Source organism: Macaca mulatta, chromosome 13, assembly GCF_049350105.2.
Source record: "Macaca mulatta isolate MMU2019108-1 chromosome 13, T2T-MMU8v2.0, whole genome shotgun sequence".
NCBI lineage: Eukaryota > Metazoa > Chordata > Mammalia > Primates > Cercopithecidae > Macaca > Macaca mulatta.
Window position 1 is genome coordinate 86,649,940 of NC_133418.1, and position 26,794 is coordinate 86,676,733.

A 26,794-nucleotide genomic window follows, 5' to 3' on the forward strand; every position below is an offset into this window, starting at 1 on the left:
GTTCAAGTAAAGTATTCATAGGTTTTTTTTTCCTCTCTATTCTTCTCTAGTCTTTATAGCTTGCCTGCCAGAACAAGACCGTTGTGAAAGGTTGTATTATTTGTAGTAGTTTTAACTAAGAGTGTATTTTGTTCACTTATTGGATACTTGATAGTTACTCTCATATTATCTTTGTTTAGTTATGAATGAATTTTTTAAAATTTATTTTTACTTTTAAACATTTTTGTGGGTATGTAGTATATATACTTATGGGGTACATGAGATATTTTTGATACAGGCATACAATGCATCATAATCATATTAGAGTAAATAGGGTGTCCATCACCTCAAGCATGTATCCCTTCCTTATGTTACAATCTAATTATACTCTTTTAGTTATTTTAAAATGTACAGTAAGTTACTATTGACTGTAACTACCCTGTTATGCTATCAAATACTAGATCTTATTCTAACTATATTTTTGTACCCATTGACCATCTCTGCTTCCCCTCCAACCTCTAGTCTAGACTAGAGTCTAGGAAAATATAGTTAGAATGAGATCTAGTATTTGATAGTATAACAGAGTACTAGAACGATGGTTTCCTAGACTCTAGTAACCATCATTCTAGTACTCTGTATCTCATGAGTTCAGTTGTTTAAAGTTTTATCTTCCACAAATAAGTGAGAACATGTGATGTTTGTGTTTTCTGTGCCTGGCTTATTTCACTTAACATAATGTCCTCCAGTTCCATCATGTTGTTGCAAATGACAGGATCTCATTCTTTTATATGGCTGAATAGTACTTAATTGTGTATATGAACCACATTTCTTTATCCATTCGTATACTGATAGACACTTAGGTTGCTTCCAAATTGTAGCTGTAGTGACTAGTGCTGCAGTAAACATGAAAGTGCAGATATATCTTCTGTATACCGATTTTTTTTTTCTTTTGGGTATATACCTAGCAGTGGGATTGCTGGATCATATGGCCGTTTTATTTTTAGTCTTTTGAGGAACCCCAAACTGTTCTCCATAGTGGTTGTACTAATTTACCTTTCTGCCAACAGTGTACGAGGATTCCCTTTTCTCTACATCCTTGCCAACATTTGTTATTGCTTGTCTTTTGGATAAAAACGATTTTAAATGGAGGAAGATGATATCTTTCTGTAGTTTGATTTGCATTTCTCTGATGATCAGTGATGTTTTCATATCCTTTGTCCCATTTGTATGTCTTTTAAGAAATGTCTGTTCAGATCTTTTGCCCATGTTTTGATCAGATCATTCGATTTTTTTTTTTTTCTTTTCCCTATAGAGTCATTTGAACTCCTTATATATTCTGGTTACTAATCCCTTATCAGATGAGTGGTTTGCAAATATTTTCTCCCATTCTGTGGGTTGCGTCTTCACTTTTTTGATGTGCAAAAGCTTTTTAACTTGATATAATCCCATTTGTTCATTTTTGCTTTGGTTGCCTGTGCTTGTAGGGTATTACTGAAGAAATCTTTTCCCAGACCAGTGTCCTGGAGGGTTTCCCCAATGTTTTCTTCTTCTTTTTTTCTTTTTTCTTTTTTTTTGAAATGGAGCCTTGCTCTGTCTTCCAGGCTGGAGTGCAGTGGCGTGATCTCGGCTTGCTGTAACCTCCGCCTCCTGGCTTCAAGCAATTCACCTGGCCTCAGTCTCCTGAGTGGCTGGGATTACAGGCACCTGCCACCATGCCTAGCTAATTTTTGTATTTTTAGTAGAGACAGGGTTTCACCATGTTGGCCAGGCTGGTCTCGAATTCCTGAGCTCAAGTGATCTGCCTGCCTCTGCCTCCCAAAGTGATGGGATTACAGGTGTGAACCATCATGCCTGGCCACTGATATGTTCTTTTAGTAATTTCATAGTTTGGGGTCTTAGGTTTAAGTCTTTAATCCATTTGGATTTGATTTTCATATGTGGCTAGAGATGGGGTCTAGTTTCATTCCTCTGCATATGGATATTCAGTTTTCCCAGCACCATTTATTGAAGCCACTATCATTTTCTCAAAGTTTGTACTGAAATACAACTTTCAGTACTGTGTAGAATAGCAGTGGTGAAAGTGGGTTTCCTTGTTTTGTTTCAGATCTTAAAGGAAAGGTTTTCAGTTTTTCCCAGTTCAGTATGATACTAGCTGTGGGTCTGTTTTATATAGCTTTTATTATATTGAGATCTGTTCCTTCTGTACCTTTTGAGGATTTTTACCATGAAGAGATGTTGAATTTTTATCAAATGCTTTTTCAGCATCAATTGAAATGGTCATATGGTTTTTGTCTTTCATTCTGGTGACACGATGTCTCACACTCATTGATTGATTGATTGATTTGTGTATGTTGAACTATCCTTGCATCCCTGCCTGACCCTTGGTGATAATGAATGATTGTTTTAATGTGTTGTTGAATTCAGTGTACTAGTATTTTATTTAGGATTTTTGCAACAATGTTCATCAGGGATATTGGCCTGTAATTTTTTGATGAGTCTTTGTCTGGTTTTGGTATCAGGGTAATACTGGCCTTGCAGTATTGGTTTAGAAGTATTCCCTCCTCCTCTGGTTTTTGGAATAGTTTGAGTAGGATTGGTAGTAGTTCTTTAAATGTTTGATAAAATTCAGCAATGAAGCCATTAGCTTTCGGGCTTTTTTTTGTTGGGAGACTTTTTATTATGGCTTTGATCTGGTTACTTGTTATTGGTCTGACAGGTTTTAGATTTCTTCATGGATCAATCTTGGTAGGTTGTATATGTCTAGGAATTGATCCATTTCTTCTAGGCTTTCCCATGTATTGGCATATAGTTGTTCATGGTGGCCTCTAATGATCCTTTGGATTTCTGTGGTATCAGTTGTAATGTCTCCTTTTTCATCTCTGATTTTATTTATTTGGGTCGTCTCTCTTTTTTTCTTAGTGTGGCTAAAGGTTTGTTGACTTTATCTTTTTGAAGAATCAACTTTTTGCTTCACTGATCTTTTGTATTATTTTTATTTTAATTTCATTAATTTCTTTTCTTCCAATTTTGGGTTTGGTTTGCTCTGCCTTTTCTGGTTAAGATGTATGGTTAGGTTGTTTATTTGAAGTTTTTCCTCTGTTTTGATGTAGGCATTTATTACTATATACTTTCTTAGTACTGCTTAACGCTGTATCCCATACATTTGGTATGTTGTGCTTCCATTTTCATTTGTTTCAAGAATGTGTTTTATTTCTTTCTTAATTTCTTCATTGACCTAGTGGTCATTCAAGAGCCTGTTGTATTAATACAATTTCCATGTGTCTGTATAGTTTCCAAAATTCCTTGTTACTGATTTTATTCCATTGTGGTCAGAGAAGATACTTGATATGATTTCAATTTTTATTTATTTATTTATTTATTTTTTGAGACCAAGTCTCACTCTTTTGCCCAGGCTGGAGTGCAGTGGAGCAATCTCAGCTCACCGCAACCTCTGCCTCCCAGGTTCAAGTGATTCTCCTGCCTCAGTCTCCTGAGTAGCTGGGACTACAGTAACACACCACCATGCCCAGCTAATTTTCGTATTTTTAGTAGAGATGGGGTTTCACCATGTTGTCCAGGCTGGTCTCGAACTCCTGACCTCAAGTGGTCCACTTGCCTTAGCCACCCAAAGTGCTGGGATTACAGGCATGAGCCACCGCGCCCAGCCCTCTTTCTTTAGTTGCTAATAATACTTGCTTTATATATCTGGGTGCTCCAGTATTGGGTGCATATATATTTACAATTGTTATATCCTCTTCTTGAATTGATCCCTTTATCATTATATAATGACCTTCTTTGTCTGATATAAGTGTAGCTTCTTCTGCTCTTGTTTTGATTTCCATTTGCATGGAGTATCTTTTTCCATACTTTTATTTTCAGTCTCTGCGTGTCTTTATAGATTAAGTGTGTATCACCAGTTTTTAAAACCCATTCAGCCACTCTGTGCCTTTTAATTGGAGAGGCCTATTTACACTCAAAGTTACTGATAAGAAGTTAACCTCTGCCATGTTGTTAGTGTTTTCTGGTGGTTTTGTGGTCTTCCTACCTTCCTGTTTTCCTTTTAGTGAAGGTGATTTTCTCTGGTGGTATGTTTTAATTTCTTTTTATTTTTTGTGTATCTGTTGTTTGTTTTTTGAGGTTACCGTGAGGTTTGCAATTATAATATATTTATTTTAAACTGATAACATTGATTGCCTAAACAAACTAACAAGGAAGGAGAAAACTAATAAAAATTCTACACTGTAACTTTATCCCCCCACTTTTTAAACTTTTTGTTGTTTCTATTGATAGTATACTGTCTATGTCTGGAAAAGTTGTGGTTGTTAATATTTTTTATAGGTTCGTCTTTTAGTTTTTCTACTCAGGATATGATCAGTTTACACACCACAATTAGTGTTATAATATTCTGTTTTTCTGTGTATTTACTGTTACCAGTGAGTTTTGAACCTTTAGGTCATTTCTTATTGCTCATTAAAATCCTTTATTGTAGGACAGGTCTGATGTTGATAAAATCCCTCAGCTTTTGTTTGAGGAAGTCTTTATTTCTCCTTCATGTTTGAGGTATTTTCATTGGATATACTATTCTAGGAAAAATGTTTTTTCCTTCAGCACTTTATGTCATGCTACTCTCTCCTGGCCTGTAAGGTTTCCACAGAGAAGTCTACTCCCAGATGTATTGGAGCTCTTTTGTGTGTTGTTTGTTTCTTTTCTCTTGATGCATTTAGGATCCATTCGTGCTTCTTGTTGTTGTTGTTGTTTAATAGAAATGGGGTCTTGCTATGTTTAACAGGCTGGTCTCCAACTCCTGGCCTCAAGTGATCCTCCCATCTCAGCCTCCCAAGGTGCTGAGATTACAGATGTGAGCCACCGTGCCTGGTCTCTTGTTGTTTTTAATAGAGATGTCATTTCTCTACGTTGTTCAGGCTGATCTTGAACTCCAGGGTCAGGCAGTCCTCCCACCTTGACCTCCCAAAGTGCTGGGATTATAGGCATATGCCACCATGCCCAACCAGGATCCATTCTTTACCCTTGACCTTTGGGAGTTTGTTTGGTAGGTAGTCTTGAGGCAGTCTTATTTGGGTCAAGTCTGCTTGGTGTTCTATAGTCTTTTGTTCTTAAATATTGGTATTTAGGTGTGAGTAGTTCTCTTGTTATTGCTTTGTATAAACTTTCTACCCCTATCTCTTTATCTACTCCTCTTTAAGGCAGTGAACTCTCAGATTTGTCCTTTTGGGGCTATTTTCTAGATCTCGTAGGCATGTTTCATTCTTTTTCATTCTTTTTTCTTTTGTCTCAGCTGTGTATTTTCAAATTACCTGTCTCCAAGCTTACTAATTCTTCTGCTTGTTCTGGTCTTGTGTTAAGCTCTAAGGCAGGGTGAGGTGGCTCATGCCTATAATCGCAGCACTTTGGGAGGCTGAGGTGAGCAGATCATTTGAGACCAGTCTGGGCAACATGGTGAAACCTCCTCTCTACAGAAAATACAAAAATTAGCCAGGCATGATGGTGCATGCCTGTAGTTCCAGCTATTTGGGACACTGAGGTAGGAGGATCTTTTGAGCCTGAGATGCAGAGGTTGCAGTGAGCCAGTATTGCACCATTGCACTCCAGTCTGGGAGACAGAGCAAGACCCTATCTCAAAAAAAATAAAATAAAATAAAAAAGGGGCTTGGATGCATTATTCAGTGTGTCAGTTGCATTTTTCAGACCCAGGATTTCTGCTTGATTCTTTACAATTATTTCAGTCTCTTTGTTCACTTTATCTGAAAGGATTCTGAATTCCTTCTCTGTGTTATCTTGAATTTGTTAGAGTTTCCTCAAAACTGCTATTTTGAATTCTCTGAAGGTCACTTATCTGTATCTCTCCAGGATTGGTCACTGGTGCTTTATTTCAGTTTGTTTAGTGAGGTCATGTTTTCTTGGATGGTCTTGATGCTTGTGAATATTTGTTGGTGTCTGGACATTGAAGAGTTAGGTATTTGTTATAGTCTTTGCAGTCTGGGCTTGTTTGCACCTGTCATCCTTGGGAAGGCTTTCTAACTATTTGAAAGGACTTGGGTGTTGTGATCTTGGTCACTGCAGCTATATCTGCATTAGGGACATTTCAAGCCCATAATGCTGTGATTCTTGCAGATTTGTAGAGGTACTGCCTTGGTGCTCTTGGGTAAGATCCAGGAGAATTCCCTGGATTACCAGGCAGAGACTCTTGTTCTCTTCCCTTACTTTCTCTCAAACAAATGGAGTTTCTATCTCTGTGCTGAGCTGCCTGGAGCTGGGGGAGGGGGTGACACAAGCACCATTGTGGCCACCATCCCTGGGACTTCACTGGGTCAGACCTGAAGCCAGCACAGCAGTGGGTCTTGCCCAAGGCCCATGGTGACTATTGCGTGGTTATTGCCTGTGGTCAATCAAGGCCCAAAGGTTCTATAATCAGCAGGTGGCAAATCTAGCAAGTTCCCTCTGGCCTTGGGTGGGTCCCAGAGATGCCCTTTGGTGATCCGCCCACCTTGGCCTCCCAAATTGCTGGGATTGCCGGTGTGAGCCACTGTGCCCGGCCTTCCTCTCCTTTACTCAAGCAGAAGGAGACTCTCCTCATAGCTACAACATCTGGGAATGTGCTGGGTCACACCTGAAGGCAACACATTTCTGAATCTCACCCAAGACCCATAATAAGTACTGCCTGGCTACCACTGCTGCTTATTCAGAGCCCAAAGGCTCTTGAGTCAGCAGGTGATGAACCCTGCCAGGACTTGGTCATACCCCTGAAGACAGTGGGTTCCCTTCCAGCCCAGGGTATGTTTAGACATCTTGTCTGGGAGCTGGGGACTGAAATTGGGGCCTTAGGACTCTGCCTTAGGCCGCATTCTACTGTGTCTGAGCTGGTAACCAAATTGTAAAACAAAGGCCTCTTTCCTCTCCCCTCTCCTCTCCTCTCAAGCAGAAGGAAAGACTCTCTCTTAGAACTGTGAACTACACTGCCTGGGCTTGGGGGAGGAGTGACACAAGCACTCCCTTGGCTGCCCTAGCTGGTGTCTTACTATATCATATGCACCCGAAGTCCAGTGGCTCTGAGCCTAGCATGGCACCAGGACTTGCCCAGGAATTGGTTCTTGGGGCCTAGACTGCCTTTCAAGTTTATTTAGGACCTCAGAGCACTGTAGCCCATGGTGGCAGGGCTGGCTGCCTAGGGCTCTTCTAAATGCTCCCTCCATGGGTGCTGACTGAGTTCTGCCCCGTGTTGCTTTCCACTGTGGCAGGGCAGCACTGAATTTCATTGCAAAAATTCCACAGTCACTGCTTTCTCCTTCCCTAAACACACAGATTCTCTCTCCACACCATGTGGTTGCTGCTGAGAGGATGGGGGAGAGGTGGTGTAGGCGATTCAAGACTATTTTTCCTATCCTCTTCAGTGACTCTTTCAGTGATTTGAAGTTAAAACCAGGTACTGTGATTGCTTACCTGATTTTTGGTTCTTATGAAGGTGCTTTTTTATGTAGATAGTTGTTCAATTTTATATTCCTGTGAGGTGGTGATCACTGGAGGCTTCTATTTGGCCATCTTGCTCTGCTTCCTTCCCAGTTATGAATGAGTTTTGTCAGTAGAAAGTTGAGATGAGCCGGGCACAGTGGCTCAAGCCTGTAATCCCAGCACTTTGGGAGGCTGAGGTGGACGAATCACCTGAGGTTGGGAGTTCAAGACCAGCCTGGCCAACATGGTGAAACCCCGTCTCTACTAAAAATACAAAATTAGCTGGGCATGGTGGCGCATGCCTGTAATCCCAGCTGCTCGGGAGGCTGAGGCAGGACAGTCGCTTGAATCCAGGAGGCGGAAGTTGTGGTGAACTGAGGTTGTGCCATTGCACTCCAGCCTGGGCAATAAGAGCGAAATTCCGTCTTTAAAAAAAAAAAAAGTTGAGATGAAAGACCCTATATGGACTTCTAACAAACTCTCATCTTTTCCTTCTTACTCTTAAACCACAAATTAGGTATTTTTTTTTTTCTTGAGCTGAAATACAATTTAAGCTGGTCAAAGTAAAATACTGGATAAAATTGTTTCTTAAGCTGGATGTGGTGGCACACACCTTGTAGTTTTAGCCACTTGGGAAACTGAGGCAGGAGGATCACTTGAGCCCAGGAATTCGAGGTTACAGTAAGCTGTGATCATCCCACTGCACTCCAGCCTCGGTGTCAGGGTGAGACCCCATCGCTAAAGAAAGAGAAAAAAAATTTTTTTTAAATATTAAAACACTGGCAGTAGGGGGTAATTGTGAATTTATTTTCATAAAGAGGATGGCATTTTATATCTAACTTTATGCGTTACAACTTTTATGTTTTATTTGTTATAGAAATATCTATGATATTATCTAGCAACATATAATTTAATAATACTGAGAATAGGGTTAACTTTGTTGGAATAAGGTGATTTTTAAAGCCTAGAATTTACTTTTAATGGTGTGAACTATTTTAATATTTAATGACTTTTCTTTCTTTGGGGGATGGGAGCCAAATTTCGTAACCCATCGGTCTAACAAATCTTCTCCCTTTTTAGGCTTACATCAAAATTTATCAAGGAGAGGAACTTCCACATCCAAAGTCCATGCTTCAGGTAGAGAGAGTGAGAGAGTGATGTGTGTTGTACATATACTTATTTATGAGGGAGAATAAAGATCTTTGCTTTAGAGAGAAATGCTGAAAATGGGGGGTGCTTTTTTGCACGCAAATACATTTTGCTTAAGGCCGTATGTGTCATGGGTCCTAAGGTTTCATACATTTTTTGTAACTGCAGATTGTAGGCCTTCCATGTGTCTAGGCCACCAGAAATAAGAGTCCACAATACCTTCTCTCCTGATGCTCAAAGTACAGGAAAATTTCTGTTTTATAAGATGACTTAATGTGGGCCTCTCTGAACTAAGCTGCTTCTATTCTGAGTCTTTGACAATGAATGTTGTTTGAAATAAGTCTTATTTTTATTTGGTGTTAATGATTTAGAGCTACTTCTAGTGAATATATAGTCTTTTTTTTTTTTTTTTTTTTTTTTCCTCTTTCAAATGGTGTTCCTTTGGGACAGTGCCATTTTAACCCATTCATATTTTTAAAAATTTACTACTTTAGGCTATTTTTCCATTTTATAGTAGATTAAACAGTATTTGCTGATAAAAATTCGTGCAATAAGTTTTGTGGGTTTGAAAATGTCTTGTAAAATACTGATTATGAGAGAGAACCAAATGAGTAATTCTCGATTCCTAGCACCTGGAGATCCACACATTTTAGGGTTGTATCTGTTTATCTTTATCCATTTCCTGAGCATATGTGGTGTTTTCTACAGACACACTTTAACATCAACCTAAGTGAAACAAAATTAGGCAGGCAGTCCTATTGGAACCACTTACCATTGTATCCTTTATACCAATGTACCCTTCCATAGAAAAGAAAAACTGGAAGTTACTTTATTTGGTTCATTTTCAGAGTTGATTAGGGTTAGGGTTAAGGTTAGGGTTTATTGTACATAACTTATTATGTTAATCAGAATTTTTAGAGTCATAGAGTATTTTTTGCATAATAATGGCACATTTTATTTTTTAGGCAACAGCTGAAGCTAATAATCTTGCTGCAGTAGCAGGAGCAAGAGATACCTATTGTAAAAGTATGGAACAGGTTTGTACCTAAAATTTAAATTTGAAGCTGGAGTGAGAAGATTTTTAAATTTTTTTAAAAAGTATTTAAAAAAAAATTTTAAAATAATTGAGCTAATTCGTGCAGCTTTTGGTACATTATTCCCTAATTCCCCTTTATGGTCTTTGCTGGAAATAAACTATAAGAAAATAATTCACATTTTAGAGAACAGAATTTGAGCAGTAAGTTATTAGATAAACTCTACCGAAATATCTTCTGACAAATGTGTGATTCAGAGTGCTGTTATTAGTGACTTCTGATGTTAGTAGCATTAGTTTAAGGCCAGTAGCAGTTTCTGTACTTGCTTGCTCAAACATTAAAATACCTTTTTGGGGCATTATCTTTTACCCACTCTCTTGCCAACAGTTTTGTGTACTATTATGGTGTATGGATGGTCAAGTGAAGGCAGGTACAGAGCGCAGTGTAAAATTTTTTTGTCTTCAGTTTCAGTTAGTCATAATTGGAAAATTATTTTGCTTGAGTAGGTTCAACATATAAAAAATAACTAGATTATGATAACCTGTGAGGTATTGTGAGTTTAAAACTGAATCATGTAAGTGGTTTGACTTTCTGAGACTAAAAACTATGAACAGGAACTTCTTTCAAGTGTTAATTATTTCCAGCATGTAATACTGTAATTCTCTGTGTCCAGGTATGTGGAGGGGACAAGCCTTACATTGCACCTTCAGATCTGGAGCGAAAACACTTGGATCTCAAGGAAGTGGCGATCAAACAATTTCGTTCTGTAAAAAAGATGGGTGGAGATGAGTTCTGCCGACGTTATCAGGACCAGCTTGAAGCTGAAATTGAAGAAACCTATGCAAATTTTATAAAGCACAATGATGGCAAAAATATCTTCTATGCTGCTCGTACCCCAGCCACACTGTTTGCGGTCATGTTTGCTATGTATATAATCTCAGGACTGACTGGCTTCATTGGCCTAAACTCTATAGCCGTCTTGTGTAACCTTGTCATGGGGTTAGCACTGACATTTCTTTGTACTTGGGCATATGTTAAATACTCTGGGGAGTTCAGAGAAATTGGAACAATGATTGATCAGATTGCTGAAACACTATGGGAACAGGTTGGTATCTATCTTTTGGTTTTTCAGTGGCTAATCTTATTTTCCTGTGATTTTCCATCCTTTGCAGTATTTGTACTCCTACCTTTCCTTCATATGAGAAATGTCAAAAGGATGTCTTCTGTTTTCAGATGTAGAATCTTTATGAATTTAAGATTTTTTCTTTAAAGTTACAATTTTAATGTACTTTGGTTAGCCTAAATCTGTACTGTCCTCTGGACAGATTCTTAGTTGTAGGCCTGATTATACCAGACGGTGGGCAGGGTCAGAGTCTGTAATGATTTTTTTTCTTTGAGTAAAGAAAATATAAACAATGAATGATTTGAAGGTAAGGAGAAGAAGTTTGGAAGTGGTGCTTTTGGAAAGGAAAATAAGTTTCTTCCTAATACTGGCAAGCAGCAATGCAGGAGAAATGCTGGATGGTAGACAGGTCTTCATTGCCTTCCATGAAGATAGTAGTGATTTCCTAATGTACTATGAGGAACAATCCTGTAGGGATTTCTTACCAAGGAAACTTTGACTTTTGTATTATGGAAATATTAATTAGTAAAGCAAAGCGCCATGAGCAGAGAACCACGTTCCATCATAATCTTTTACCTCAAAGCAGAATTCAAAGCCAGGCTGTGAACTCTTGCCCAGCAAGTATCTACTAAGGAAAGCCATTTTGTGTATCTGCCTCCTGTGTGCTGGAATTACCTGTGGACAGAAAATTCCACTTACGGATGCTATTAAAATGATCTTTGTGAAATACTTGAACATCATGTCAAGGACCAGAATGAAAGCTACAGTTATTAATGATGACCACTGTAATAGGCATTTCAGATGCCATTTCTGGGCTCATGAAATATTGCACTTATTTGAAGATCTAGGATATGCGAGTCCGTGTTTGTTTTGGCTATAAACTCCAAGACTGAAGAAGCAGACCATTTTTTTTTGAAGAAAGTTGATTGGATATTGACTTTTCTTGTAATGATGTTATTTTATAAAGTGACCCACTATATTAATTTGGATTTTGTATTTACTCTTTAGAGAAATGCTCTATTTAGATCCGATTGGGAAGTTTATGTTTGAGTATTTATTCTATTTAAATTTTTATCTCAATCTCACTACTTGATGTTTCTTTGATATATTCTAATAGAAGATGGATGCAAAACTATCGCAGCTTCACTTTTAAGAAAAAATTAGCTATTTTAAAATTTTGGATCATTATTTTCTGCAATATAAGTTTCAATAATTGTACAATATCTTCTTTTGAGAAATATTCATCTCTTAAACAGCATTGATTCTAGGATTTTAGAGGTACCATTATTACAAAACAATTAAATGGAAGAATCTAAAGTGTATAAAATCATTTTCAGTATAGTTGAGGTAAGGTGATCAACTAGTCAGATCTGTGCTGTGTCAACAAACCTTGTCTAAATTTCTTTGCATTTCTCTTTTCTTTTGCTTCAGAGGAGTCCCAGGAAGGTGAGAACCTACAGTCTCAAGTTCTTGTAGTCTTAAACTCTTTAGCTTCGAGGCACTCTGAGTCATTCTCCTAACAAATCACTTCATGTTTTAGGTGTTTTCCAAACTCTTTGAAGTTACTAGACGTCGAATGGTTCATCGTGCTCTTTCATCAGCACAGCGACAGAGACTGTCATCCAACAATAACAAGAAGAAAAATTAGACAGTATTTTTAACCTTTTTCTCTATCTGAAGTGTTCACACTTACACATGTAGGACAATAAGCAGGACCGTCTGGGCCGGTCTGCATAAATGCTGTATACACAATACCAGATTTGATGCTGCATATAGGGTATGGAATTGCACATCCATCTCATAGGAATTGTAAATGGTTTGAATAAGAGGAAAGTAATTTTTGTTGCATTATAAAATGTCTAGTAGCATCATAAGTTTTTTTGAGAGAAGCATCTTTTTATTTCCCATATTCCTGGTTATTTTCATCATTGCTTTGAATTGAATTTTTATATCTATTTTTATATGTAACTCTTTTTTTACCTCATGTTTTTGTTTGTTTTGCACATTTCTCATACCACAGGTATTGAAGCCCCTGGGTGATAATTTGATGGAGGAAAACATAAGGCAGTCTGTAACAAACTCTATCAAAGCAGGCCTGACTGACCAGGTGTCTCATCATGCCAGATTAAAGACAGACTGACAGTTCATCTCCTCACGGACTCCACTCTCTTTTTTTTCATGCTTGCTGTACAATGAGAACTCAAATAAAAATAAACCAAAGTTTACAATCAACTGTAGAAGTAGTTTAGTGTAACTGGCTTCACAGATGGCTGCCACAGAGTGTGAAAATTGTTTGTTAGTTTTAAGCATTCTTTTAATGGCTCCTAAGACATGCAGATTTGCTGAGGAGCATTGGTTAATCATGCACCTTTGTGCCATGTTTAATTCTTTTATTTCTTTTTACTTAATCTAATGTTAGTGAATTTGTCTTACGTAAAAGGATATTTCAGGGAAATATTTTCAGAAGTCTATTTAGAGTCTCTTTAACACAGTGTCCCATTGAAATTTTAGTTTTTAGAGAATTTATGAATCACTGTTTCAAGAACCAGATTGGAATGACAATGAAGCCTTTATTGAGCCACTACATTAAAAGTATATATTGCTTTACCGCCTTCAATACCAGTATTACATAAATGCATGTATCAGAAACTTCACAGAAATTACATGACAACTCTTGTAGCTAAGAAAGTAATTCTGAGGTGTACATTTGTCTTGCCTTTTTAAATTTATAAACCTGCCCTAAAAGGAGATGCATATCTGGGAAACTGAACTGTCTTTTGCAGTTTAGCCTTCATGTACATAAAATATGCCATTAATTTTATTGGGGAAGAAATTCCATCCAAAAATGTTGCCTACAGCTATGAGTTAAGAGTGTCTGTACAGTGTGTAGCTTTTATTTTCTAAAATCACAGATAGGGCATGTATATGAATTATAAATATATAAATACAATTTTGTATTAAAAGTTTTGTAGTTTATGGCAAAATCTGGTCCTGTGGTAGGCTAAATAAGTACAGTCCCTGTGAAAGGAATGTTTGTGGCTCATGTCAGTGTGTGAATGCATAGACAATTTGAAGTTTTTGATATATTTGTGATATTTATCTTGAGCACTGCAATCTCACCCCCCGCCCCAAGGGAATTCAATGGGAATGTTTATTGTGACTTTGTCCTCTGTTGCATTTTAAAGTTATTTCCTGTAATTTATTTTCAGTACATAATTAAAAATTTGTTGTATATATAAAATGAAACTTGTGATTCTTTTTAAAGGAATTTTTCAAGTATGTATTCCACTACATAAACCACATTTGTTTATAGTGAAGAGAGCATGAGCAGGAAACACCCCAGTTGAGAGCTCTCAGGCATTGTACCTCAAAGCTAAGCTTGTAAAAAGTTACTTTTCTCTGTCTGTCTCTATAAGGGAAATCCTATGATTAACCTAGTTGTAGATGGGGATTATTAATTTCTCTTTTTAAAAAAAATTTTTTTTTTGGTGGTATATGTAAGGCTAATATTTTTTCAGTACTTTTGTAGTCTTCTTTATGAACACCTATTAAAGTACCTAGTTTTGTTTGTTTTTTGAGACAGAGTCTCTCTCTGTCAACCAGGCTGGAGTACAGTGGCGTGATCTCGGCTCACTGCAACCTCCACCTCCTGGGTTCAAGTGATCCTCCTGCTTCACCCTCCCGAGTAGCTGGGGCTACAGGTGTGTGCCACCATGCCCGGCTAATTTTTTGTGTTTTTAGTAGAGATGGGGTTTCACCGTTTTAGCCAGGATGATCTCAATCGCCTGACCTCGTGATCCACCTGCCTTGGCCTCCCAAAGTGTTGGGATTACAGGTGTGAGCCACCACGCCCGGCCCTTAGTTTGGTTTTTAAGCGAAGAAAATGCAGGTGTTGAGTTACATGCGTGAAAACTCTGAATTTACTTTGGTTGATACATCTTCCCTCCCACTCCCAGATTCTGTTTTTATATGGATTGTATTTGTTTTCATCTGTATTAAATTGCTAACTTACTCATCTGTTCTTAAAGAATCCACCTGAAAAGTGTCTTTATTCTGCCACCCTGTTTTATGAATGCTGTGGACTGTTTTTTTATGAATGAAAAAATAATTTGTTGTATAATAGCAGATTTTCTGAAATTAAAGACTTAGCTTACCTTTAAAAAGTTAAAATCTAGACCATTGGCTTTCTTATATTTCTTACTGGAAAAGCGTGCTTTCCTCAAAGAAGACAATTCTCTGCAGGATTCCAAGAAAGCACTTTGGTGTTTCTGTTGGAAGATTCCGAACATTGTTAGGCACGAAGCAGTAAGAGGATGAAAGACAAACTGAAAATAGTTGATTGACACATCAGCTTTGGTGTTAGCATCTTTTCTGTGGCAAAGGTTTTAGTAATTATATTACCAGTGAGGTTTTTAAAAAGAGATGAAGATTTTCTCAAGAACAAATGATTTATCTTCCTAATTAAGATACAGATAATTCGCTGTTGTGAAAGGGGCAATCATCTGTGACCCTGCTATTTAGTATTCCTTACATACTTCTCATGAAGATAGCTAGTCTTGCTTGCACTGTGAAAATATTCTACTTATAGACCTCAATAGCAGTATTTCCTTCTTGAGGGCTACATTTCCGGAGAACTTTGGGCTGGGGTTGCTGTATTTTTTTTACTTCAGAATTAAGCTTGGCGGGCTAGAGACCTCTTTTGCTGTAGGTATGAGTGCTGTTTTAATTGCATTGTTTTGTTATTATGGGATTTTTTTTAATTTATTTTTTTGGTCTTAGTGTGGTTAAGAACCTATTAAAATATACCACGAAATTTTGGAAAGCACTGTGGTGATGACTGTTAATGGTCTGTTGTGTATATATGCAAATGGCTTTTTGGAAAGCAGATGCTTAGGCTTTTAACCAGGTAATAAATAGGCTTTTTGATTAGCTGCTTATCTGCCAGTGTGCATTGCTTAAGTCCATTTCACACTTTTAGGCTTTAGCCTAAACATTCGTGTCCTGAATTCCCTCCCTCCCTCTAACTTGACCAGAATGGATCTGCACATCTTGGGTTTTTTCCATTCGTGTCATAGTCGTGGAGTGAGGATGAAAATTAGCTTGAGTTGCTGTGCCTCTGGTAGCCGTCTTCTCACTTGGCCGGAGATTACTCATCAAATGACTGTTAGATTCTGTTTGGAACCTCTGCCAGAAAGAGAATGTGACTCTGGGGAGTCTTCCAGTTACTGGTTCCTGTCAAAGCTAGATGGGGGGCATCCCAAGCAGCACAGAGAATTGCTCCCTTACCTTCTCCACAGTGAAGTCTTACATTAGATCCTAGGAACTTCTGTCTTTCAGATTTGCATTTTGCTGGAAGTTAGACTGAGGAATTGAGGTGCCCTTAATGTACTCAGTGAAATACAACTTTCATGTCATTTTAGGATTGTGACATTTGCTGCTTTTCAGAGCCAAATATATCAGCTGAATAGGTCCAAACTGCCTAGAGATATACAGGAAAGGGCTTAGGGGAGGGAAGTCACAGCCTTTGCATAGCTCAATAAAGCACCTCCATATATACGTTAGTTCCCTCCATACTCATGGCAGTCCTGTGTGATAGGTAGGAAACCACTTCAACCAAAAGAACCTTGGGCATCTCAGGCTTGCAACTTAGGACTCTACTATATACACCTCCAGAGGTTTCAATCAGTTAGAAGCTTTAGACAATGACAAGTAATGTTCCCAACTCAAGATGCAAGGACTGTCTTGGCTGCATTCCTAAAGGCAGTAAGTGGAGGAAGTAACATCTTGCTAATACCGAAACAAGCTGAAAATTACCCATAACATTACCACTCTAAAAAATGACGCAAGAAGTAGAAATATTCCTGTCCATTTGATTGTACACCTGAGAGAACCATTACTTTGGTGTGTACTATTGGAACCTTTCCTCTGCTTATTGACATGTCTACATATGCATAAAATATACTCGTTTTTTGTTTTACACAAAAATAGAATTATCCCGCACATGATATATTTTTTTCATGTAACAGGGATATTTTCCTAGGTCATTATATAATTATTTAATGGTTACTTTGATTCTTAGGGTAGGTGGAGTTTTAAGGAGAGAACACTAGACCTGGGATCATTGCTGAGATAGCGTGACTCTGTGTCTCCACCCAAAGCTCATCTTGAATTGTAATCCCCGTAACCTTCATAATCAACAGGTGGAACCTGGTGGGAGATGATTGGATCGTGGGGGCAGTTTCCCCCATGCTGTTCTCGTGATAGTGAGTTCTCACGAGATCTATTTGATAGTTTTATAAGAGGCTCTTCCCCCTTCACTCATTCAATCTGTCTCACCTGCTGCCACGTAAGACGTGCCTCTTTGCCTCCGCCACGATTGTACGTTTCCTGAGGCCTCCCCAGTCATGTGGAATTGTGAGTCAACCCTTCTTTTATAAATTACCCAGTCTTGGGCATGTCTTTCTAATAGTGTGAAAAAGGACTGAAACAACTGCTAAGAGTTTTCTTTTTATGACAATTTTCTTCCTATAATAGGATTGTTGAGAGAATCAAATAAAATGTGAAGGAAGGGTGCTTGGGAAGCAGGTACAAGAACAGAAAATCGTGCCCTCAAGTTTGCTTGTTTTAAGGCTGGATCTGCTGTTTAGCCACCTGTACTTGAAGCTTGTCCATAACTTACTCCCCGACCACCCCCACCCCATCCCCGGCATTTGGGCTGTTATTTAAGAGTTCTCTAACTTTCTGACAAATTTATATGGTAATTAGTAAACAATGTACTCTCATTCTGGAGCCAAATGGGTGTGCAGCCACGGACAGTAAGACAGGTCATCTAAAATGGCATGGCTTAGACTCCTCGGTTACAAAACATGAAGACTACCTAAAAACTCAACCTAGATCTGGAATAATACTTAAATTTCAATTCTAAGCAAAGGAGATGAGCTTATAGTTAAAACTGAACTTTGTTCCTAGCTCCACCACCCAAGCTTCATGAATTGGTGCTAACGCTTATATAGCAGTTGAGCCGCAGCTTCTTCATCTATAAAATAGGACTAATATTACCGCTCACAGATGTTAGGAGGATGTGATGAGAATTTCCACATCCTGGCAGACAGTCTTTTAAATCTTTTTTATGACGCTGATATTTGTAAACAAACACCTATCTTCCAAATTGTACTTATTTTTAACTTCCTCTGTTTCCTGAAGAGGATGAACAAGATGAAGTTAGGAGGGTGGTAGTCATTGCTATTTTTATCTATGGAAGAAAGCATTTTGTCAGTACTTTTCCCCAAATAGGTTGAGCTCCTTGAAAGAAGAAACCATACTTTATGCACCTTTTTTACATTATCAAACATTTTTGTGCATATTAAATGCTCAGAATGTTATAACATGGACTGGATTAGTCAATTTCAACTCCATCCGCTTTCCATACGTAGGCATATGCCACCTACTGTAGGTAAATTTGGTTATTTGGCAACTGTGGGATCCTAAATATTGGTTGCTTTTTCTCCCCTTGGCATCAAAATATCAAAATATGAAGAAATATGATCATTTAAAAAAAAAACCCTCAGTAAAATAACTTTGGGGGGACGGTGAGGGTAGGCTACCTTACAGATTTGGATTATCCTTTTTTTTTTTTTTTTTTTGAGATGGAGTGTCACTCTGTCACCCAGGCTAGAGTGCAGTGGCACAATCTTGGCTCACTACAACCTCTGCCTCCCAGGTTCAAGCGATTCTCCAGCCTAAGTCTTCGAGTAGCTGGGATTATAGGCACCCGCCACCACGCCTGGCTAATTTTTGTATTTTTAGTAAAGATGGGGTTGGCCAGGCTCATTTCGAACTCCTGACCTCAGGCAATCCACCCACCTCGGCCTCCCAAGGTGCTGGGATTACAGGTGTGAGCCACCACACCTGGCCTGTCTTATTTTTAAAACTTTAGTATACTGATTTGATTTAATGCAGTGTCCTGAGTATCTGCTTATATAAGTCCTACCAGAATTGGATTTACAGGCTGTCCTGTGAGGACAGGCCTGTATATGTGTGTGTGTGTGTGTGTGTATGAACACACACATATACATATAAAAATGTGTGTGTGCGTTTATCTCCAAGAGGGATGTTTATATTATTTAGAGAGGACAGGGCAGTTTTTCCTGGGAAGACTGAAGGTTTTGTGTGTGTCGGGGGATATAAACATGTTTGTCATCTATACTAAATGCTGCCAGTGCTCATGTAGTAGCCTTGGGGTGGGTTATTCTTACCTCTGATTTTATAGAGGAGTCATTTCAGGCTCAGAGAGGTCAACCACATTTACCAAAGGGAGTGTGTTCTGGGATTTGAAACCAGGTCTACTGGCTTTAGAGTTCAGAGTGCTATGTACTTACCCACCCTGTCACACCACTGTGAAGAGTAAATAGTCCCTCCCAGAGAGGAGGAAAGAGAGAGAAGGGTCAACATCAAGGAGGAATGCAGCAATGGGCCAGCATGGCTCTGCTAGGGAGTTACTGAAGGGCAGAGATGGATGTAGGAGTGGAATTGAAGTTTAAAGACCTGGGCCAGATTGTGAAGGGCCTTTCAGATCATGTAGAGGGGCTTGATATTTAGATATTAAGGTTACATGGACGATTCCTAGAAAAATAGAACAGCTAAGCGGCCAATTCTAATACTCTAGTTTCTCAAAGTATGAATTTTTATTTTTATTTTTTACGGGCTAGGGGTGGGGTCTCAAACTCCTGGGCTCAAGCAGTCCTCCCACCTCAGCCTCCCAAGTAGCTAGGACTATGGGCATGCACTATTCTACCTGGCTCGTTTTTTATTTTCGATTAGAGTCACCTGGAGTGCTGTGTTGTAAGTGTACACTCTTGGGCCCCACCCACATTGCATAGTGAATTTAAATCTGTATTTCTACCAGGTCTCTCAGATAATTCTAATGCATACTGAAGCTTGAGATCAGTGTTAAGTGTTTCCTAATGAGTAGCAGAATTATGGATTTCTCCTGCTGTTTCTATACTTTCCTGACTAGGAAAGATTTCTGCACAGACAGAGCTGGAATTACGTTGTTGTACTGTGTTCTTTCCCTGGGAGGAAGGTGGAACTTGTATCGGGAGGGAAAGATCTTGGCCATAGATTGGAAGCGTGCGCTTCTTCCATGTTAAAGTAAATGTTGTCTCTCAAATTATAGACACATTCTGAAGCTTGGATATTCTTTCAAAACTATGCCATTTTGCTTCACAAGCTTTGTACTTGTTCTTTCCTTTTAAATACTTTTGTGAAGGAACATAATAGTTTTAGACATAGCTGATTATTGCAGTCTTCTTTCATTTCATTAGGGAAATGTTTAAGAATGATTGTGACACTTCATAATATTCCCTGTTCTTTCATCAGCTTTGGAATACAGAGAAAAGAACCTCAGGACTAATGGTATAAATCAGCAGACCGTACCTCCTATCAAAGTATAATCCTTAAATTTATACATGACTGTCATCCAGATACACAATGAATACATAAGAAAATGTATTCAACTCCTTAACGAGGAAACCAGAGATGGCAAAAGGCTGGTTCAAAGCAGAACTGGAGAAATAGGAGTGATGTAGTCCACCAGGAAGGGCATTTTGAAATGAGTATGCTGAGTGATGTGAGCCCTTAGTAGTAAGTGGCAATGCCAAACAGATCTAGATCAGTGAGTCTTAGACTTTAGTCGCAGGAACCCCTTTGGCTCTTAAAAATTGAGTCCCCCAAATGGTCTGCCAGTATTTATCTTATTAGAAATTAAAACAAAAATGTTAAAACATTAAAAAATAAGCCAATTATATGTTAACTTTTAAAAATTGTATATATTAAAGGTATGCAACATGCCATTTTTATATACATAGTGAAATGATATAGTCAAGCAAATGAACATATTCATCATCTCACGTGGTTACCCCCTCCTTTTTTGGTACTAAGCACACCTAAAAGCTGTCTTAGCAGATTTCGAATATACGATACAATATTATTAACTGTAGTCTTCATGCTGCGTGTTAGAGCTCTAGACTTACCCTTTGACCTACATCTTCCCATTCTCCTGCCCCTGGTAACCACCATTCTACCCTCTGTTACTATGTATTTGATTTTTTCCCCCTTTCTTTCTTTTACTTTTAGATTCCACACATAAGTGAGATCATGCAGTATTTTTCTGTGTTTGACTCTTTTCACTTACCATAACGTTCTCTAGGTTCCTTGTCACAAACAGCAGGATTTCCTTTTTTAAGGCTGAATATTTCATTGTGTGTGTGTATATATATACACATACTCTATATATACTCTATATATATACATACTCTATATACTATATATATACACATACTATATATATACACACTATACACACACCCCCCCCCCACAATCTGCTAGGATTCAATATATAAAGAAATATATAAATTTCTTTAGCAATTTGCCTAGAAGCCTTCTTGATAGGCATGCTAAGCAATGCCCCAGTATAACTTTGAAAGGACATGATCTACTGCTTTTTCCTTTATTTTTAAGTTTTAGATATTTTTTCAAAGCTCATGTAATGCTCCTTTTGCCAGAAACAGATTGGGTCAGACAGACCAAATAAATTCCATGTGTAAACAGTAGAAATTGAGACTGTATTATAAACCCCTTTCTTTAAGCAATCCCCCTCAAACAAACGAAAGCCCTTTTTTAAATTCGATCTGAAATATGCACAAGAAAATTTGAAAGTATAAAGACATTCACCCTTAAGATTCTGATGTACTCATCAGAGATAAACACCGATACCATTTTCCCCCTTCTCATCTGTTATTTGTGTTAGTGTGTGCAAGTAAGTGGTCCTCTGTATTTGTTGGTTCCGCATCCATGGATTCAGCCTACCTCGGATGGACAATTGAAAAGAGTGAATGGTTGCATCTGTACTGAGCATGTACAGTACCGACTTGTATTCCTTGTCATTATTCCCTAAGCAACTAGTTTCATAGCATTGACATTGTACTAGTTATTATAAGTAATCTAGAGATGATTTGAATCATATGGGAGGATGTGTGTAGCTTCTATGCAGGCCATTTTCTATAAGGGACTTGAGCATTGTGGATTTTGGTATCCACAGGGATCCTGGAACTGATCACCCATGGATACTGGGTGATGACTGTATTTGAAAGTTTGGTTACTGTGCTGTGCATACCCTGGCCTTACCCCCTAGAGATTCTAATTCAGTTGATCTGGGTGCAGGAATCAGTATTTTCAAAAGTTCCCCAGATAATTCTGTTGTGCGGCTAGGACTGAGAACCACTACCTAATCTAACCCCATCTTCAGCTCTTCCCTGGCCTCCCACACCTGTCTTTTGTGTTCTCTATATTCCACAGTCTGTTATTAACAATTTGCCTAAACACTTTTTCTCTCTGTGTGCATTCTCTTCATTGTTCACTTTAACTGAAACCCTGGTGTCTTCTATTCCCCTAGTAGAATTTCTCCCCTGCAGCCCTCTCAAGGCTGGCTTTCTCCCTCCCTAGCTACTGTTGGTCCTAACAGAGGTGATGTTCCTGTGCTCCATTGCTCCCTTTCAAGTCTTTTTTCTATTAAACAGCAAATAAAACAGCTTCTTTAAAGTTGTTGGACTTTTCCACTTGTCACCCCAACTTACTGTGGGCAATCTACTGACCTCCCTACCATGCCCCCTCCTTCATTGATAACTCTAGCACCTGGCTTCCAGCCTTTTTCTCTTGTTCCTTCTGTGATCATTCTTGGATCCTTAATGCCACATGAATGACCCATCTTGTCTCTTGATTTCTTCAGCCCCCAAAAGACCTCCTTTCCTCCATGTCTCCTCACTCATAAGTCATACCCTTCTACTGTGTCATTACTACCTCCCAAATCTAGATTTTATGGCTTCCTTTCAGTTCACTGACTGCAGTGTTTCCTTTCAAACAATCCTCTGATCTCATTGAAGCCTCATCCTTTCACCCTACTGCTTGTTCATACATATTGCCCTCATCTCCTTGCCTTCTTCCTCAGCTGAGATGCAGTGGTCCAGCACTACAAACATTCCTTAAAAATATCCTTAGCTACTCTGTGTACCCACTTAATGAAACTTCAACTCTGTTTATAAACCCAAGTCTCTACGTGTACCGACACCTAGCAGTTGAATATTGTTGGAGAAAAATCATGGAATCCTGCTGACTAGAGTTTTTTTTTTTTTTTTTTTGGCTGAGCACAGAGGACTGTATTGATGATACATGACAAGGTGGGGCTCCCTAGACCCCTCCCTCTTCAGGGGGGTCTGCATGGAAACTGTGAGGAGGGGAGATTCTCAGTGTGGTAGGAGACCTAGTGCAACAGGGAATTCCTAGCAGCTGAGGGCCTGAGGCTGGTGGTCTGGGGGTCTTACTTCTTGGAGGCCATGTGGGCCATGAGGTCCACTGCCCTGTTGTTGTAGCCAAATTCATTGTCATACCAGGAAATGAACTTGACAAAGTGGTCACTGAGGGCAATACCAGCCCCAACATTGAGGGTGGAAGAGTGGGTGTTGCTGTTAAAGCTGGAGGAGACAACCTGGTGCTCAGTGTAGTCCAGGATGCCCTTGAGGGGCCTCCGACGCCTGCTTTACCACCTTCTTGATGTCATCATATTTGGCAGGATTTTCCAGATGACAGGTCAGATGCACGACTGACACATTGGTGGTGGGGACGCGGAAGGCCATGCTAGTAATCTTCCCATTCAGCTCAGGGATGACCTTGCCTACGGCTTTGGCAGCACCAGTAGATGCAGAAATGATGTTCTGGAGAGCCCCGTGGCCATCACACCACAGTTTCCTGGAGGGGCCTGGGATAAATAGAAAGGAAATGTCTAGGTTAAGATAAAAGATTGTGGAGACCAAAGTTCTTATTTGCAGAGAAAGTCTTCAGGTAGCAGGCTTCAGAGAGAATAGGCTGTAAAATGTCTTCTAGGGGGCAGTGATGGTGTGGATGGTGGTCATGAGTCCTTCCGCAATGCCAAAGTTGTCATGGATGAGCTTGGCCAGAGGGGCTAAGAAGTTGGTGGTACAGGAGCATTGCTGATGATCTTGAGGCTATTTTCATATTTCTCATGGTTCACGCCCATCAGGAACATGGGGGCATCAGCAGAGGGGGCAGAGATTATGACCCTTTTGGCTCCCTGCTACAAGTGAGCCCCAGCCTTCTCTATGGTGGTGAAGACACTGGTGGACACCACAATGTACTCAGTGTCAGCATCGTCCCATTTAATTTTGGTGAGATCTCGTTCCTGGAAGATGGTGATGAGATTTCCATTAATGACAAGCTTCCCATTCTCAGCCTTGACAGTGCCATGGAATTTGCCATGGGTAGAATCATACTGGAACATGTAGACCATGTAGTTGAGGCCAGTGAAGGGGTCATTGATGGCAACAACATCAACTTTACCAGAGTTAAAAGCAGCCCTGGTGATCAGGTGCCCAGTATGGCCAAATCCATTGACTCTGGCCTTCACCTTCACCATGGTATCTCAGGATGTGGCTGGTGCTACATGAGAAGATGTGGCTGTCTGTCAAATGGGAGGAGCAGAGAGCCCTGACTAGAGTATCTTCAATTGCATTACCACAATTCTGAAATAGGTACTCAGTTGTCAACCCAAAATAAAATTCTAAGACCTCCCCCAACTATCTGAATGGACTTTGTCCTTGGCCAGGGCTCTCTTAAAATTCAACCTGAAAGACCAGTTCAGGCCATGATGGGAAGTGGGGGTTGGATATGCCTAATTAAACCTCTCAGACATTCACATCAACACAGACTTTAAGTCTGATAGGAACCATTTTACAGCCTGTTCTCTCTGAAGTCTACTACCTGAAGACTTCTTCTGCAAATAAGAACTTTGGTCTCCACAATCTTTTATTTTAACCCGGACATTTCGTTTCTATTTATCCCAGGTCTTCAGATAAACTCAACCAATTGTCAGTCAGAAAAATTTTAAACCTACCTGTAGCCTAGTAGATTTAAAAGGTTGTTTAAAGACATTACTATGAAGATTTTCAAACATGAAAGTAGAGAGAATAATGAAGTTTCATGTACCTGTCACCCAGTTTAAATGATTATCAGCACATATCCAGTCTGGTTTTATCTACACACTTCCATTCCCCCCACCTGAAGCTTGACTATTTTGAGGGAAATCCCAGATATTATATCATTTCTATCATAAATACTTGGGCACATATCAGCAACCACAATACCTTTATCCTAAAATAATAGATCATCACTTAATATCAAATATCCAGTCAGCATTCACATTTCCTCAGTTGTCTCATCAATATCTTTGTTATCACCAGTGTCCCTGACCATCCACTACAAGAGGTGAACTTACTATTTATGTGCATTGCCCCACTGGGTGGCACGAGCTCTATGCATCACTGATTTTCTCAAAATTTAAGGGGGATCCATCTACCTTACCTCTTAATTCTTTACAAGTTGCACATCTAGCATGAATCATTCTAGGTTTCATTGATCAGGGCATGTTTTAGTACAAACAAATGAGAACACCCAGTACATTCCTTCTACCTTCTGTTTCTCTTACCCCCCAAACAAAACTGCATTTCAGAATTAAAAGCTTTGTGTTCTTGAGATAGTTATACTTATATATACACTCACTTTTATTTATTGATACCCAGACATACATTCTGGCTGTTGGCGAAATACCATTCGATTCCTGTTAAGAGCCTGTCCTGCACCTGGTAGGACAACACCCACTTTTACAAAGTGCTGTTTCTTGGCTGGTACTGGAGAGTTCAGAAAGCCATTCTGCCATTCTAGAAGGTTACCTGCTTCACAGCAAAAGCATTCACTGGTCTTGCCATATATCTTGTGAGCACTGGCTTATTGCATTATTACTTTCATTGTAAAATAAATTTCTTCATAGAAAGCACCTTTGGGGCTTGGCGCAGTGGCTCACGCCTGTAATCCCAGCACTTTGGGAGGCCAAGGCAGTTTGATCACCTGAGGTCAGGAGTTCGAGACCAGCCTGCCCAGCATGGTGAAAGCCCATCTCTACTAAAAATACAAAAAAATTAGCCAGGCGTGGTGGCAGGAGCCTGTAATCCCAGCTACTGGGGAGACCGAGACAGGAGAATCGCTTGAACCCAGAAGGCAGAGGTTGCAGTGAGCCGAGATCGTGCCATTGCACTCTAGCCTGTGTGACAAGAATGAGACTCTGTCTCAAAAATAAATAAAAATAAAGTAAAATAAAATAAAATAAAATAAAAGCACCTTTGGGTGGAATATTATGGTCATGATTAAGGTATTTAGTACGTCTGAAAAGGATACCATTCAGGGAAATCTAATCCATAACCAGAATGAGTGTCTCAGTGGAGACAAATTGTAGCCTTTCGGTGATGAAAGCGGTCTTTGTAACCATTTTTTTTTTTTTTTTTGATACAGAGTCTCTGTCTCTTACCAGGCTGGAGTGCAGTGGCGCGATCTCAGCTCACTGCAATCTCCGCCTTATGGTTTCAAGCAATTCTCCTGCCTCAGCCTCCTGAGTAGCTGGGGTTACAGGTGCACGCCACAACAGCCAGCTAATTTTTGTAATTTTAGTAGAGACGGGGTTTCACCATGTTGGCCAGGACGGTCTCGATCTCCCGACCTCATGATCTGCCCGCCTTGGCCTCCCAAAGTGCTGAGACTACAGGTGTGAGCCACCGGCCCCGCTCTTTGTAACCTTTTAACCAGATGCCAAACTAATCTCCTTTGGCTCCTGTACCATATTGGAAGCTCAGAGTTGACAGACTGGGCGCTCAGCCATGGTCGTAGGCAGATCAACTTTGGTGTGAAGTCTGTTTGCTGAGCCCAAGTGTCCCGTCCATTCCTCCTTCCATGGTAATGGGGTTCCTGAAGCTATCGAGCAGGCACTGGAGTGGCTGGGGAAACAGTCTTTTACATTGTACTCAGGAATTCCTGACATCTCAACTTTATTTAGTGTAGGCCACCATTGAGTCCAGATTTTAGGACATAATTAGAATCATGTCCTAGGGCAAACAATTAGAACCTCTCCTAGCTTGCCTAATCC

The 26,794-nt window shown here is 39.4% G+C and overlaps 1 protein-coding gene and 1 pseudogene across 7 annotated transcripts in view; one reads left to right on the plus strand and one right to left on the minus strand.

Annotated features, from left to right (window-relative positions):
- ATL2 (atlastin GTPase 2) overlaps positions 1 to 13,993 on the plus strand; it is a 79,634-nt gene extending 65,641 nt beyond the window's left edge. For 5 of the 7 annotated variants that reach the window (XM_028831753.2, XM_015112132.3, XM_028831752.2 and 2 more), the window contains 4 exons: positions 8,527 to 8,583; positions 9,561 to 9,632; positions 10,303 to 10,734; positions 12,773 to 13,993. In XM_028831753.2, coding sequence (XP_028687586.1) covers positions 8,527 to 8,583; positions 9,561 to 9,632; positions 10,303 to 10,734; positions 12,773 to 12,892 — 681 coding nt within the window. In that variant the 3' untranslated portion in view covers positions 12,893 to 13,993. Of the gene's footprint in view, positions 1 to 8,526; positions 8,584 to 9,560; positions 9,633 to 10,302; positions 10,735 to 12,183; positions 12,199 to 12,292; positions 12,537 to 12,772 lie in introns of those variants that run through there. The other 2 variants (XM_015112131.3, XM_015112135.3) reach the window with 1 other exon arrangement.
- A 9,132-nt stretch (positions 13,994 to 23,125) lies between these two features.
- Positions 23,126 to 24,238, minus strand: LOC710561 (glyceraldehyde-3-phosphate dehydrogenase-like; annotated as a pseudogene).
- Positions 24,239 to 26,794: the final 2,556 nt, after the last annotated feature.